Source organism: Herpailurus yagouaroundi, unplaced genomic scaffold (assembly GCF_014898765.1).
Source record: "Herpailurus yagouaroundi ecotype Mexico unplaced genomic scaffold, PumYag 189, whole genome shotgun sequence".
Taxonomy (NCBI): domain Eukaryota; kingdom Metazoa; phylum Chordata; class Mammalia; order Carnivora; family Felidae; genus Herpailurus; species Herpailurus yagouaroundi.
In genome coordinates, this window is record NW_024412420.1 from 14,260,207 (window position 1) to 14,272,239 (window position 12,033).

The 12,033-nt window shown below is 53.5% G+C and overlaps 1 protein-coding gene across 4 annotated transcripts; it reads right to left on the reverse strand.

Annotated features, from left to right (window-relative positions):
- Positions 1-1,556: 1,556 nt before the first annotated feature.
- ORMDL3 (ORMDL sphingolipid biosynthesis regulator 3) lies at positions 1,557-8,126 on the reverse strand. Of its 4 annotated transcripts, XM_040497417.1 has the most exons (5): positions 7,997-8,115; positions 7,446-7,524; positions 4,492-4,691; positions 3,625-3,776; positions 1,557-3,204 (listed from the first exon to the last, which is right to left on the reverse strand). In XM_040497417.1, exons 3-5 carry the CDS (start codon positions 4,663-4,665, stop codon positions 3,069-3,071), a joined length of 462 nt encoding a protein of 153 aa, XP_040353351.1. In that variant the 5' UTR covers positions 4,666-4,691; positions 7,446-7,524; positions 7,997-8,115; the 3' UTR covers positions 1,557-3,068. The 4 variants fall into 4 exon arrangements, with proteins under 4 accessions (XP_040353351.1, XP_040353353.1, XP_040353350.1 ...); XM_040497419.1 differs by lacking the exon at positions 7,446-7,524 and having other exon boundaries at positions 7,997-8,126; XM_040497416.1 differs by lacking the exon at positions 7,446-7,524 and having other exon boundaries at positions 4,492-4,686; positions 7,997-8,102.
- Positions 8,127-12,033: the final 3,907 nt, after the last annotated feature.

Sequence of the window (12,033 nt, forward strand, 5' to 3'; positions counted from 1 at the left end):
AGATAGATAGATAGATAGATAGATAGATAGATAGATAGATAGATAGATAATCTTTACCTGGTATGTATTCTAGGTGGGTTTGGGGCCAGAGAATGGTGCAGGAGGCATACTGGACCATGCAATCCAAGTGCCAGCAGGCAACGGCTATGGTCGTGTCAGGGGTATGAAGAGAGCGATAGAGCTGGAAACAGCTACCATGCTGCCATGCTGCGGTGGGCAAGGCTGAAGACTGAGAGCTACAACAGCCAACATCTGTGGGGAACAGGCTGGCCAGCAAGGAGGACTCAGCCTTCCTCCCCACCATGCTCCCACATAGCCCTCTCAGGGAGACGCCTCCACCTGTCCTCTCCACCCACCTCCTTCTCCAGAGAGAGGCCTCTGGCCCCCACCCCTCAGTCCTCAGAGATAAACCACCGGAGCGAGCCTGGCCCGTCTCCTGGCCCCCTTATCCCTCAGTTCCAAAACAACCTTAAAGAAATTATGGTGGTAGTTAACGACAGTAATGATACTAATGTGGCTATCACGTGTTCAGTATTTACTATACCAGGTGTTGTGCTAATCCTACAACAGCCCTAATGCCTATTATCCTTCTACAACAGAGGAAGAAACTGAAGCTCAGAGAAGTAACTTGGCAAGGCCACAAGTCTAGTAAGTGGCAGAGCAGGATTTGAACGCTGGTTGTTGTTGATGTGCCCCAGCCCCTCACCCTGACTATACTCCTGCAGGTCCATGGAAGCTCCCAGGGCACCCCCACCCCCAGGACTGGGCCCAGGGAGGTGTGCTGCTCCTCCCAGCACTGTGTGGGCCTCACTCAGCAGACGTGGGCAAAGACCCTGCACTCTTCCCAACACCCACTCCAAAACACACGCTGGCCCAGAGCCAGAGAGAAGCCCAGCCTGCCTGAGGCAGCTCCTCCCATCTACCTGGGACTTTGCACCTGTCCTAGGAATAGCACGTAACACTGCCACGGCTCACACTGAGCGGTCCAGAACCTCAAAGATCAGAGTTCCTCCACTAAAGGACTCCTCCCCTTTCCTGGCCCCAGGAGCCTAAATAAGTCCTGGGGGGCTACCTCTTCCTCTCCCACTCATGCTCATGGCAGAAGGGAGGAAGCATGAAGATTCCTCCAAAGACAGAGAGGCCAGGAGGAAATGCAGCACTCCCAGGGAAAGAGCACTAGGGGGAGAGAAGTGAGAGCTGGGAAAGGCATTCTGAGGAAAGGGCTGGGCACCCCTCGGGACTCCGCCTTCATTTATGAAGTCATTGCCCAACTGACCCCCTTCCAGGCCACGCACAAGCCATCACTCAGCCAGCCCACGGAGACCAGAGGTAGAAGTTCTGACAGATGAACCGCCAGGCCAGGTCACAGAGCAGGATTCTGCTGCTGCCTCTGCCAGTTCCCATCAGCCCCTCAGGCTCTCTCCCGCTCTCTCCCCTGGGAGCAGCAGGAAGACCAGCAGCCCCAGAGCCCCTCACACTGCCCTCAGCAGGAACTGCTGCCCAAACCCCTGCCCCCTCCCCCAGGGCCCTCCAGGAAGCAGAGGCCAGACTCAGGGGAAACAGGAACACATTGTCCTTTATTTGCGTTTCTCAGAATACTGTACAAAGGGAGTAAAAATCCTATTCACACGTTGCTTAGAAAGATTTCGAGGTGAAAGTTCCCTATGATACATGGGGTGGGGGGTGGGGGGGCCAGGAGGCAGGAAACAGGACCAATGTCCTCCCCTCCTCCCTCAGGGCCCTGGAAGGGGTCACGGGCACCCACACCTTTTCAAAAGTAACACAGACCCTGGTCAGATTGGGGAGGGGAAAAAGGCGGCTCCTCTCCAGCCCACACTCAGGCTCCTGCCCATCTCCCGCCCTCAGGCTGAGGAGACAGTGCCCGCAGGTCACTCCTGGCTCCTTCTACTACCCTGCTCGAGCAGGGACCATTCTGTGGCCCACCCACCCCATTTGGGGGTGGCTCCATAGCCCCACATGTACACACAAGAGGCCCCGTCCAGCTCCAGTCTGCATGAGGAGGCTACGAGGTGAAGGCTGCAGAAGGGCCCCACCATTCATCATTTGTCCCGGTTTCCCCACACCCTCACACCCCTGCACAGGGCAGTGTCAAAGCGGACATGTGCTAACGTGCTAACGATGACTCATGGGCCTCTTCCACCCCTCTCCACTCCTCACACTAACCCCGGAGCTGTAACCCCCACCTCCGACCCCACAGCCTCCCTTCCGACTATCACCACCATGCCTGGGGAAATTAACTCTCCGAGCCTGACCACTTCCCAAAGGATGAGGCTGAATCTGGCTTCTGTCCCCACACTCCTCCCTTATACCAATCTCTGTGGCTACACGGCCCCTTCCTCCAAGTCTCAATTCACTGTCCCCATCCCCGCCCCCCAAACCATCCTCCCCACCTCCACCAGGCCCAAGATGAGAGTGGCCATGGCCCCCTCACCTCTGAGACCAGGCCATCCACACCCAGCCCCACCATCCCTCTCCTCACCCTCCCCGCTCCCATCCAGTGCCCCGGGTGGGCTGTAGGGGAGCTGCCAAAAGCATGAGACTTGCAACAGGCAGTTCTCTACCCAGAGAGATGAGGCATCGTCGTGCACTTGCTTTTACACATACGAGCACACACTGAGTGTCATCCTAAAAACTTAAGAATTAAAGTGAACCAATCTAGAAGCTGTACCGTCCCCCCTGCTCCTCTTGCAGGGGTTAAAGTGCTTTAGCAGTCTGAGGATGAGCAAGTGAGCAGGGGGTTTCTCCTGTCCCAGCCTCACAGGTTGGGAGCCCAGCCCGTCCCATGACTGCCCCCACGGAGTCTCTATCCAAAAGGCAAAAGGAAAAGATCAAAAAAAATCAGAAAGGGTCAGAGACCTGGGGGGCCCACCTGAACCCCACTACAAGCTACGTCAAGTCGGCTACCAGGGAAATTGGAAGGGGAAACTAGGGCCCAGAGGCTCGACCCCCATCTCTAACAGGATCCAGAGGCTCCTTCTGTCTTCAGCTTCACAGCACAGGCCTCTACCCCTCCCCTACCATCCCAGGCAGGGGAAGGGGTGGCACCCTCAGTACTTATTGATTCCAAAAATCCGGACTCCATGGAGCTGGGGCAGCTTGGGGATGAGCACACTCATCAAGGACACAGTGTTGAGGATGAAATGGATCTGGTCGTACTTGGTGTAGAAGCTGGTGAGGAAGTACCTGGGTGGGAAGGTTGGGAAGAAGCGTAAGACTCTGTTTGGAGGACCCTTCCTCCCTCACTCCTGGGTGGGGAGTGGCAGATCCCCAACAGGTGTGGAGTTATGGGAAAGACCCCCAGAACAGAAGTAGGGTGGCAAGATCTCCTCAGCTAGAGGTCCCTCCCGACCCAGTCCCCTTGCTTTATCCCAGGTCTGTGGGCTTACATCACTGGCAGGAAGGAAGGCCCATTTGGTGAAACACAGGGCCAGGGAGGCACAAGGCCTAAGCCCAGCAGAAGAGCCCGGGATGCTCCAACTTCCCTGCCTCTGCTCATGCCCATGCCAAAAGCCAGAGCTGGGGACAGGTTTAAGCCTGGCAGGGCCCAGGGTTCCCCAGGCCTTGGCCTGCCTGCTGGTGTCCTCCTCCACCCAAGGCACTCACAGCACGATGGGCGTGATGGTTAAGAATTTCCGAGACGCTGTGAACTGGACCCCATAGTCCATCTGCTCCCAGTGGGTTAACAACCTCGCCTTGCCCTGGTCCGGAGTCTCGAAGGGTGTCCCCTTCACCGTGTGCAGGAAGATGTACATGCCCTGGAGGAAGGGGACTTCATTAGAGGACACAAAAGGCAAAAGGCCCTCCAGCTCAGCTCCACCACCCCAATCAAAGAACTGTGCTCTGGGTTATGTGGAGCCTCCCTCTGAGGGGCAGAGGGATGTGGGCTGGAGGTCAGGATGGGGCAGCTGGGAGCCTGGCAGGAGAAGAAGGGGGCCCACCGGGTGAGAGGACAGCATGACATGAGGATAAGGCATGGAGAGAACTCAGCTGCAGAAATGCCCGTCTGGCCCAGTGGTAGCTTCCCTGTGCCAGCTGGGCGGGGAGGAGATGACGGCCCCTGCTTGCCTACCAAAGAGTACAAGCTAGCAGGCAGGAGCTGAGGGAGCAGAGGCACCAGACTGGAAGATGGCTGGGGATCCAGACTTGGGAGAGGGGCATTTCTGTGCCAGGCTGGGCGTCTGGGTCCTGGGGACTCTCTGGAGCCCTTAGTTCAGTTCCCAGCGGGCCTCCCTCCAGGTCCACATCCTGAAGGTGTGGACAAATCTGCAAATTTTAGTCCTCTTATCAGAGTGCACGTGGCTGGAACCCAGAAGTGGGACAAAGCAGAGATGAGAGCTGGGTCCGGGCTTGGGTGACAAATGTCAGCGTGTCACCCTGACATCTGGCCCATGTTTGGGGGGCTCCTCCTACTCCTCCGCCCCACCAAAGAGCAGCCCACATGGTAGGGACGGGCAGCAGGTGGGACCTCACCATATTATGGATGAGGTTGGTGAGGGTCCAGACAACAGGGACGCTCACAAAGGGGATGCTGAGCAGCACGACATGGAGAAGCCCGATGGCCAGCACGTAGGACAGCCAGATGCCGCGGCTGTTCATCACCCGCGTGTTGGGGTTCACCTCACTGTGTGCCGTGCCCACATTCATCCTGCTGCCCCTCTCCTGCCGCTGTTCTGCAAACAAGCAGCACAGGTGAGACAGGTCACACCACTTTCCCTGCCCCCTCACCCCATCCAAATCCCACAGGGAGGGAGGCACTGCTTTCCCCAAGAACTCCATGCAGTTCTGCTGCTTTGATTCTCAAGCAAAGAGGACAAAGAAAGTCCGCGTGGACTAAGCTCCATTGGTTTCCCACTACCGGGCTGGGATAAACACCAGGCTGCCCTACACATTGTCCAATCGGGACAGAGCCCCTCAAGGCACCAGGACTGCCTCGGTGGATAGGTCATCAAGAGACATCCAGCCCAAAGAAACCATTGCCTGTTCCCCAATCTCATCCTCCAGAGCATTCTGATGAGGACCCTCTTCCCACCAAGGGAGGGGAGAAGAGGACTGTCCCCTCAGAATCACTCAATATAACCCCTGCTGGACCATCTTGCCAAGGGCCTGATAAGGGGCATCTCCTACCCGTGTTCCCATCACCATTAAAATTAACAAAAGGCGGTGGGGTGAGAACAGGCAGCAGTGAATATTTGGGGGTCACTGCTTCTACCCATCTCCCCTAATTATCCAATCCTGGGTCTCTCCCAACCCTGATCCAGGAAGACAGGTAAGTTGCGGGGGTGGGAGGAAGGAAAGAGAAAACAACAGACTAGGGACAACCTCTGCCCAGACTTGGAGGCCTCCTTCTTGGTGACACAAAACAACCCATGCAAGATGTTTTGTCCATTTGGCAGCCACTCAAGCTAACCCTTGTGATGCCGCCCACTCTGCTGCCAAACCACCAGGGCCCTTTTCCCCAACACAGAAGAGGTGAAGATAGAGAACATGGCCAACATCTACAGTTCCAACGGGCAGCTGAAACCCACATCAACACACCCTGCCCAAGGACACAAAACTACACCTGGGGCCTCTCTCCTGCCCCTTTCCTCTCCACCCCACCCATCCTCACCTCAGCCTCTTTTCCAAGCCCCTGTTTCCAGGTGTAAGTTACCACCATGCTCCCCCTTGCCCAGTTCCAATGGCACAGCCCTGCAGCAGGAGGAACCAGGAGGGCTGCCCTTGATGCCCAAGAAACAATGCAAGCCAGCTGCATTCCTGGATGCACATAAAGAGGGGAATGAGCAGCCCCCTTGTCTAGAGCTCAGCTGTTCCAAATCCTTAAGGGCCCTGTAACCAGCAAGAGGTGGGAACAGACTGTGCCTTTCTACTGGCTCACCTCCCTAGGTGAGGGGAGGTCCTGCCTGGTAAAGACCCTAAGGTCATCACCATGGTAACAACCCCATCTTCCCTGGGGATGCAGAAAGGGGTCCCAGATGGAGGTATCCTGGAAGTGCCCAGAAGGCCACCTCCTTCACCCTGCTGCAACAAATCCCCTCAGAGTCGGTTGCTATCTATCTCTGGCAAGGATCACAGCCAAGCCGTGTGGGAGCCAGGATTCTCAAGGATCAGTTCCTTACTTCCAGAATAATGAGAACAAGTTTCCTCTTCTCAGAGAGCTCCAAGCTAAGAGACCTCAAGGGAAATGTGACCCACAACACTCTCTCCCAACATGCAAACATGCGTGAGATGTCCCAGGGTGCATCCTGGAAGTAATGCTCCTGAGGCCCATCAGCTCAGCCCATTAGGCTGGATAATTGGGCCTAACAGAAACCCAAGGAACTAGAAAACCGAGACTAAATCAGTTGTTTACGTTCCCTGGGACTTGGAGCTTCAGTTACCCTAACATGGCTCTTGGGACACCTACTACACCTACTAGTACGCAAAAGCCTGGGACGGTGGGGAGCTGGCTAGGAAGTGAGGCCTCTGAAGGACTTACTAGTAAGGAGAGAGGCAGAGTTCCCCAAGTCAGACCAGAAACTGCTTGCCCCTCCCCCTTCTCCCTAACCTAGACCTATAAAGGTGTGGTAGTACAGAGACCTGTAGCTGCCCCCCCCCCCCCCCCCCCGTATTTTATCCAGCAATACCACGGGCCTTGCTGAATTCCAGATCATCCTACACTCCTTTCTGGCTGAACTAGGGCATCCAATGAAGCCTGATGAGTCCAGGAGGGGCCGAGACCTAGGACCTAAACGGATACCCTTGGAAGTGTCTTCCTGAAGACTGAACACTAGCTCCCCTGACAGCAGAAATCCCAGAAGACCCTCAAAAAGACAGGAGAAATCAAGAAACTAAGAAAAAGATTGGCAGCCAGGAAACACTCTTAAGAGGTTTGTGTGACTAAGGGTACATATCACTTCCATGAGTAAAAAAAACAAAAACAAAAAACAAAAAACAATTGCCCCTCACCCAGAAGGGGAAAAATAGGGAGAAGAACCCAGTAAAGGAAGTCTACGGCAGCTGAGGCTGAAAAGTTCTGGCCGCCCTAGCTGGCAGGTGGCTGCCGTGGCAGTGCCTGATGTGGTTTCATAACCCGTCTCAAACCAAAGCCTGCAGCAACTCTGTTCTGTTAACTACTCTCTTGCTGGTAGCTGTTTTCTACTCCTTCCCTCCCTTCCCCCCTTGGCTCCACACACAAATATCCCTGTCCCAGTCTGGCACCTAAGCCCAGGCCACAGTGCGCCCCAGCGCAGCTGCCAGGTGCGCGCTTCCCACTCTTTCCCCCAAGTAAGGGCAGCCCCTTAAGCAGCAAATCTTTTGCCTTCTAGATGAAGAGCACAAAACATCCAAGCCCACAACCTGGACCCCAACAATGGGGTCCCTGGCATCCTCCACAATGCCATTTTCATTCTCCCCACCGCCCAATCCGCGAGGCCACGGTGGCTCACCTCTCAGCTCTGGCCCAGCCTCCCGGACTGGGGAGGACGGTGGAAATGGAAAGACGGCAAGTACCGGGGCGAACCCCCACTAGCAGGGGAAGAGGGTGAAAAAGAGGAGGTGGAGTCTTCGCTATTGTTGGGATTATCCGAGCGGGACTCAAGCCGAAGAGGGGCCTCCCGCTCCGCTCCCCAGCCTAGGACCTCGCACTTCAAGCCCAGCCCGGTCCGGAGCCCCACCCCCACCTCCACGCGTTCACCCAGCCCTGGAGGCGGCCAATTTATCCCCGAAGCCCAGCCTCTCCCCGCCCCCCTCCTCCAGCCGGAGAACTCCCCCAAGACGGCCCAGACCCGGTCTCCTGCCCCCACCTTCCCCTGTGGGCATCCCTTCGATTAATGCACCCCCTCGGCTGATGCACCCCCTCCACCTCCGCTCACCCTGCCCGGGTCCCCTTCAGCCCCGGGCGCCTCCCCAGCAGCCCCCACTTTCTTTCCCACCCTGCCTCTAGCCCCAAGAGGAGGCTTCTGGTTCGGCCACCGCGAAGCCACTCGCCGGGACTCACCGCACAGGGCGGGCGGTCGAGGGCCCAGGAGGGGTGCCCGGGGGCGGGGGCCGCTGCTGCTCCAGCAGCTGTAACAACCCGCGGCGGCAGACACCCCGCTGGCAGCTCGGGCCGAATCAGCGCCCCGCGCCGGCCCCCGCGACGTCACCGCCCAGCGCCGTCCCACCCAGTGCTTCCTGGGAGTTGTAGTTTCTCAGCCTGCCTGCGTGCGGGGTGGGGGACCGGTGCCTCCTGGGAGTTGTAGTTTTCTGCCTCTGCTGCAGTCTTGGCCTCGCTGGGGCTGCTGGGCCAGACGTTTCAGTAGCCCGGGAAACTAACATCAGAGGGTGGTATTGCTTTGGGGTGTAACAATTCCTGCTTTTGCGTCAGCGCGCTCCAAGTGCGGTTTACTCTTGCTTGGTTTTGAGATCAGGAAATTCAGAGTTTTAAGTTGCCATAGGTCCCTGTTGGGTCCCAGCATAGACCAGAGCCCAGAGATTCTGACCCCGCGTCAGTGTTTTTCTACTTAACACCTAACTGGCTCGGCCCTGGCCGCAGATTAGCTTCAAGGGAAACAGACTAGCAGGCCCGTTGCCCTGCCAGGCCTTCCTGGAAGCTGGCTTCTCACTATGTTGGTTAAGATCAGAGTCCAGAGGGCAGATAATGTAGCCAATGGGCAGCATTTGTCCAGAGACTGGTTACTCTTCATTTAACTTGAGCCAGGCTGGCATGGGCCAGGCCACATTCTTGGCCTCCCCATGTGAGGCCTCAGAAGAGGACCTCTTAGGAAGACTCCTTGATGAATAGTTAGGAGCCTTAATTCCAGTCCCAGGTCAGCTTGTGTGGCTTTGGGTGGGAGGCTCCACCTCTGGGCAGCAGGTTTCACAGCTGCATGCCCCAAAGGCAAGGGCACAGATTTTATTTCCAGGCCAGCATAACATAGGCACACCTTTACCAGCAGTGTGACCCCGAGCAAATAACTTGTCTTCATCTCCAATTCTACACCTGTGAAATTCAAAAGAATGTATGTAAAGCACCTGTTGCATGGTAGGAAGCTATTCTGTAGGAAGTTGAACTAAATGGCTTCCCAGGTCTCCTGGGTCAGTCCCACTCTTCATGCCACCAAAAGGGGCTGGTTTAAGTAGTTTTCATTGCCCCCACCCAGCTTCTAAGTCCACTCCGTATGGCAGGGCTGGAATAGCAGGATCAGATGACACCATGACATGCCAGCCTGGTGGGCTGTAAACACACCTGAAATAAATGTGAGGGGACAGAAAGGACAGGGAGGCTGGGGAGCACTTCTCTCACACCTCACCTACCCTTCCCCAGGAGACTGCCAGGAAACAGCCTTCACAAGTTGGAGGGGGCCCCCAGAGGCACCTAGTGGGCAGGAAGCAGGTGGATATCTGAACCACTTGGAGCAGAAGAACAGGAATCTTCTCAAATATTTCCAGGGCCAATGACCAAAGAGCACTCATCCCAAGACCTAAATAATCACCCCAGAGTCTGAAAAAGTTCTACCTTATACAGAAGTTTCTCCTGCTTCACCCATTTTGTGTAGTCAGCCTTCTGAAGACATGAGCCAACAACTGAGTGTTGGCCTTTCTACAGAAACCTCCCAGCACTGAGGCAAAAAAAGATGTCTTTATTTTTTTTTTCAAAGTGAGCCTACTTGACTCCTTGGACTTTTCTCTGGAATTCTTCCATCATCCTTCAAGTTGCTCAAACCCTCCGGATCTTTGCCAGTTTCCTCACACCTCTGCGAAGTTCAGTGACCCAGACTGGACCTACGTCTCAAATAAGGGCCTGACTAATGCGTAGTCTAACGGAAAGATTACCCGACATGCCATGCCCTATTAATAACTCCTGTTATCAAGCTTTTTTCACAATGGGAATGAACAGAGTTCTGACTCACTCTAGGTCTGTGGTAAATTGTAGATCACTCTCTGCTTAATTTAGCCTGAGTCCCTGTCATCATCTTTCTCCTTCTCTAGCTCTCTGCCCTCATAATTACCCTGTCTTTACCAAACATCCTTCAGCCCTGAATAGGCCTAAGTACTGAATGAGTGACAGCACTTTTATGCGGTGCTGGGGAAGGCACAACCCCTTGGACAAACCATTGGTAATATGTGCCAAGAGGCTGAAAAATCATTCAGGCCTTGGAGCTATGATTACATTTCTGGTAGCATATTCTAAGGAAGTACATCCCGTGTACTATGTGGGAGGATGTTCATTCCAGCATTTTTTATAACAGCGGAAAATGGAAAGCAACCTAAATGCCCGAGAAAAATATTATTGTATATCCACTGGATGGCATACTATGAGGCTGTAGAGTTAACGGTTGTGAAAACCATGGGGCAGTATAGGAAAATGTTTGCTAGGTTATATGAAAAGATCAGGGGGAGAAAATAGCATGAGTATTCCCCCAGATGCAGTCAGCAAAATCTAGGAAAAGGGAAACTAGAACAAACATCCAATTCCCTTAACAAATAAATTGGAAAGGGAAAAAAAGAGGAAAAGACTTACAGATTAAAACAAATTTGGGGTGCCTGGGTGGCTCAGTCAGTTAAGCGTCCAACTCTTGATTTCGGCTCAGGTTATGATCCCAGTGTCATCTTGGGATAGAGCCCCCCCTCCCCACCATCAGGCTCTGTGCAGAGCATAGAGTCTGCTTGAGATTCTCTCTCTCCCTCTGCCCCTCTCTCCCGCTTGTGTTCTCTTTCTCTAAAAATAAATAAAATTAAAAAAAAATTTTTTTTTATATCAAGCAATATTTCGGCCAAAAGCCATATCTGGATCCTGACTGAAGCAAACCAACTTCAAAAAAAAAAAAAAAAAAAAGGTTTATTATCAGGGAAATTTGAATACTGACTCTTCAAATTGATGATATTAAGGAATAATTTTTTTTAATGTTTATTTATTTATTTTGAGAGAGAGCGCAAGCACGCACATGGGAGGGGGGGGGGGGAGAGAGAATCCCAAGCAGGCTCCTTGCTGTCAGCACAGAGCCCAACTTGGAGACTGGGGATTGATCTCAGGAACAGTGAGATCACAACCTAAGCCAAAATCAAGAGTCAGACATTTAACCGACTGTGCTACCCAGGCGCCCTTAAGATTTTATTTTATTTTTAATTTTTTTAAGTTTATTTGTCTTGAGAGAGAGAGAGAGCACAAGCAAGGGAGGGGCAGAAAGAGAGAGGGAGAGAGAGAGAATCCCAAACAGGCTCCGTACCATCAGCGCAGGGCCCAACTCAGGGCTAATCCCATGACCTGTGAGATCATGACCTGAGCCGAGATCAAGAGTCACTTAACAGATGGAGCCACCCAGGCACTCCTAAGGAATAATAATTTTTAAGGCATTGTAATTTTTTAAAAATAAAAGTCCTCCTGGGGCGCCTGGGTGGCTCAGTCGGTTAAGTGTCTGACTTCGGCTCAGGTCATGATCTCACGGTCCGTGGGTTCGAGCCCCGCGTCAGGCTCTGTGCCGACAGCTCAGAGCCTGGAGCCTGTTTCAGATTCTGTGTCTCCCTCTCTCTGTGACCCTCCCCCGTTCATGCTCTGTCTCAAAAATAAATAAACGTTAAAAAAAAAATTAAAAAAAAAAAAAGAAAAAGAAAAGTCTTCCTAATCTTTTAGAAATATATACCAAAATATAAGTGGATGAAATGATACGATCATTGGATTTGCTTCAAAATAATCTGGGCTAGGGACTTGGGGGAATAAAAAGAAACAAGATGAGCTATGAGGTGATAATTGTTGAAACTGGGAAATGGGGACATGGGACTCCTTATATTATTTTTTCTACTTTTTTATGTTTGAAATTGTCCATAATCGGGGCGCCTGGGTGGCGCAGTCGGTTAAGCGTCCGACTTCAGCCAGGTCACGATCTCGCGGTCCGTGAGTTCGAGCCCCGCGTCAGGCTCTGGGCTGATGGCTCAGAGCCTGGAGCCTGTTTCCGATTCTGTGTCTCCCTCTCTCTCTGCCCCTCCCCCGTTCATGCTCTGTCTCTCTCTCTGTCCCAAAAATAAATAAAAAACATTGAAAAAAAAAATTAAAAA